Source organism: Tupaia chinensis, unplaced genomic scaffold (genome assembly GCF_000334495.1).
Source record: "Tupaia chinensis unplaced genomic scaffold, TupChi_1.0 Scaffold000382_1, whole genome shotgun sequence".
In the NCBI taxonomy this organism is placed as follows: domain Eukaryota; kingdom Metazoa; phylum Chordata; class Mammalia; order Scandentia; family Tupaiidae; genus Tupaia; species Tupaia belangeri.
Genome location: NW_006159884.1, coordinates 1,019,213 through 1,023,347, shown reverse-complemented (window position 1 = coordinate 1,023,347; position 4,135 = coordinate 1,019,213). Strand labels below are relative to the sequence as shown.

Genomic DNA, 4,135 nt, shown 5'->3' with positions numbered 1-4,135 from the left:
ATATTGTGTGATCAACAAAATGTTGGGGGAAAAGGAAGACAACTGTAGACAGCACAGAGAGTGTAATAAGAGAGTGGAATAGGGCAGAGGGTCAGACATGGGGTAAAAAACATACATATATGAAAGTAGAAATGGAATATTATGGATGATAACATGCATGATTAAGCCACTATGCAGTTTATTCTAGATGAGAAACCATATTTAGTATGTTGTGATGATGCTCAGGGAATGAAAGCAAATTAATAAAAATAAAATTTTCAGAAGAAAAAAAAAGAAAAACACTAAAACTGTTATCGAAATTAAAAAAAAAAGAAACTGTATTTGATGACCACAGTAAGCTATATAGCCCCAGCTACGTACTATTTCATAGTATGTTCATTCTACTCACTGAGGTTTATGCCTAAAGTCAGACATGGATTCATGTGTATGTATATATCAGTTGTGCTTGCTATTGCAAATATTCAGACAAATTAAGTTCATTAACAAATCAATTAAACGGGGGAGGGGGGGAAGGCATAGAAAGCAACCATGGATACCAGAGACAATGTGGGAGGAGGATTGGACAGGGTAGAGGGGTAGGGATAGGGAATCAAGGATGAAAAAAAAAAAAGCAAAATATACAAGACATAAGGAATGGAAAATTCTTTGTATGTATGTTGATGTGATTTATTGCACCAATAGACAGTGTATTTTAGATGGAAAATTCATTTTGTATACTATAATGATGAATAGTGAATTAATATAAAAAAATTAAAAACTGAAAGAGAAATAAAAAAAGCTCAGTGAAATTTGAAGATATAGTTTCTGATTATAAGATTAAAAATTTGAAATATCTGAAAAAATATTAAAGTATTTCTTTATAATAAACATTTAATACATAGACCATAACAAAAATCATATTTACATGGGAAAACTAAGGAAAATCACATTTTAGACAAAATAAAGATTTAAAAAAGGAGAAACAGAAATGAGGATATTACAAATAGCATCCAATAAAGTCCTTCAAAAATAATTTGCCAAATTTTCCCATTAACTTATTCCTTTGTTCACTCACTTATGCAACTTCTGTTAAACACTTATTGGTTTCCAGACTTTGTTGTTGAATGTACAAAGTAGAGATGTTTAATATTCAAAACTGTATTATTTCAACAACTACTTATTATATACCCAAAGATATACTAGATTGCCCTAGATGCGCAAATATATACATTCTGCCATGGTTAACAGTGAGGAGGACTTGACAGAGGTATATTTAGGGAACTATGGAACCCCACAAGTGAGTCAAACAACTAATTTGGATGAAAGAGTTCAAGGAAGACTTGTAGGATACGCTACCTGGCCTTGGCAACAAGAGAGAATAAGAGTCAACTGGGTAAAGAAAGTGAAAAAGAGCTCTAGGTACCTATAATACTTACATATATGTTTTAATTTTTGGTTTGTTTAGTTAGGAGTGTAAGGCACCCTGATATGAATGAGGAAAGGCTGATTCTTTATAGGGTATGCATACATTTAACCCATTGAACTTTGATATTTGATGAATAAGTCATTAAATGGTGAGAGTAAAGTGAATTAATTTTAGTTACTACTAGATTTATTACATGTATGCATTTAATATCAGTTAGGGAATGCAGTGTGCTTACATTAGAAAACTGATATATTGAGGTCAAACTCTGGACATCTAATTGCATGAGCTGACTTTCAGAGCTTATACCATCGAATGAGCACACAAATTAACAACCCCATAAAGTTATATACAACCAATAGAGAAGAGGAAGTGGTAAGAACATTAAAATCATGCATGTTTGCAGATAATGACATAAATTTCATTATAACAATAAATATCTACAAATAAAATGGCTTATAGTATGCATTGTCATAATTATGCATTGAATAATTTACAATGTAACCTGAAGTCATAGCTCAGAGATAAGTAGTGTCCAAGGCGAGTTTAAGGAGGAAATATATTGGTTGGGTAAGACTTTTGAGGTAAATAAAGGCAACTATATCTAGAAATCTGCACACAACTGGGGCTTGACTTGCAAGGGTCCATTCATTTGATTAACATGTATTTGTTATTATCTACAGTGTGCTAGTTTCCTCAACCTTCCATACCCTACTATAGCTATTTCTACAACAGTTGAAAGTTGATGAGAAAAGAGTAAAAACCGAGACAGGACTGAAAGACTCATGATACCAACTGGAGATAACTACTGAAGTTACTGACACGTATTTGTATCAGAGGACTTCATAAAGTTATTTAAAAACGGATATAATTTTAAAAACTATGCATGAGTTTCAAAAAAATTGCACCAAAATATACTTGCATATTAATTTCATTTTTCTGCAAAATTTTGAGTGAATAGGATGTTTACCTATTCCACTAAGTTGTAAGCTTTGTAAAGGCCAACTTCTCTATTAACCTTTGTTTCTAAGGATTAAAGTCTGTACCTAGCACATGGGAAACACTCAGAAAACATTTATTTAATTAAATAATTATATGTAGTCCCAGCCATTCCTTAAGAAACAGAACCTGAATTTCAGAGAGAAATTGCTTGCTCAAAGTCATAAAACTAAGTAATGCTAAGGTTTAATTACAACCTAGTGTTTCCTAAAATGTGCTTCCTTTTATTGGGAAAGATTTTTTTTTTGATTGACCAAACAAAAGCATGCTTCTTCAGTTCAAAATGAATTCTCATCATTTTGCTAAACTAAAGGCCAAATGATGTCCAATGACTTGCATTTACAGGATGAGTTCAGCATCCTATGTGGATGTATGGACTTTGAGAAAGGAAACCAAGGTAACAGCTGACAGATTATTTATCGAAGTTCTTAGATCCTAAGTTTTCTTTTTTCCTTAAATTACCTTTGTTGCCTTTAAGACTTTTATTTTTAATCCTCAAGTGAGAAAGACACTTTAACCTTGTGCATTATTTACAAAATAGAGCTGATAAAAAAGTACAACTGCTGGGTCCTGCTGTAAACCTTCATCCACCATCCTCAAGAATTCTGGCTGCAGCCACAAAGCTCCTACTCTTTGGAATGTTACTGGCAAAGTTTGTAAGGGAAATCCCTTACCAAGTTAGTTACTCCTTAACCAAGTCTGACTGCTTCTACTCTTGATCAATGAAACAAAAGGCAGAGTTTGGAGAAGGAAGTTTATTTTTGCAACCAGGTTGCAGGGAGACAGTCAATAAGCACCATTAAACTGTCTCAAAAAGCTCAGTTTTTACAGATAGAAAACATGAGCACTCTATAAATCATTACTCACTACAATGAAAATTCATTGGTTTCCTCTGAGCAATTATCCTGATTCCTATTTTCCTAATATCCAGCCCAGGTTTCTCATATATCCTATCCTCTCAGATCTACTCATGACTCAGCACTTGGTTGGATTGTTCTTGTCAGAGACCTTTCTTAATTTCAAAATGGCAACAGTCCTGCTAAACCTCAAGCTGGAATGCTTTGAGAGTATTCTTTGGGATAGCCTCTCTCAAGTCCAAATACCTTCTGAAATATCCCTAAAATGTCTGCAACCATTTTCAAAGTCTTCTCTAGGAAGCAGCTCCTAGTTAAATATACTTTAATTCTAGCATTGTGTTGCATCTACAGTCATGCAGGCATCCTTTCCTCATTGTTCTGGAAGCTGTTGTAATGAAGTTACTAAGTCTTAATAGTCATTTAACTTAAAACGCTGGTAGAATAAATCCAAAATCAAGACTGTGCCCAATAAAAAGGACCCCTTGCATACTAAGCTTCCTCATCCACTGTCACTCCCCCAGCCAGACCCGGGACGGAGCGGGTGCGTCGCGGGCGGTTCCCGCAGGGCGCGGTGGGCGTGGCCTCGCGCCCTCGCTCCGCCCCCGGCGCGTGGCTGCCCTCTCGCCGGCTCCGCCCCCTCGCCCTGGAGGCGCCGTGATGCGGGGCGGGGTCTCGGCGCCTCCGCGGTTCTGGTGCCCAGGCCGGAGGGATGTTCCCTGCTCAGGAGGAGGCCGACAGGACCGTGTTCGTGGGGAATTTAGAGGCCCGAGTACGGGAGGAGATTCTTTACGAGCTGTTCCTGCAGGTACGGTCTCCGTCTGGGAGGGGCGGCGGAGCGGGGGCCGGGCGCACCTGGCCCCGGGAGCGGCCGCTGCTG

The 4,135-nt window shown here is 37.2% G+C and overlaps 1 protein-coding gene across 2 annotated transcripts in view; it reads left to right on the top strand.

Annotated features, from left to right (window-relative positions):
* The first annotated feature begins 3,901 nt into the window (after nt 1-3,901).
* Nucleotides 3,902-4,135, top strand: part of RBM11 (RNA binding motif protein 11) — a 13,649-nt gene continuing 13,415 nt past the window's right edge. For both annotated transcript variants that reach the window (XM_014589801.1, XM_006153591.2), the window contains exon 1: nt 3,902-4,063. In XM_014589801.1, coding sequence (XP_014445287.1) covers nt 3,916-4,063 — 148 coding nt within the window. In that variant the 5' untranslated portion in view covers nt 3,902-3,915. The remainder of the gene's footprint in view (nt 4,064-4,135) is intronic.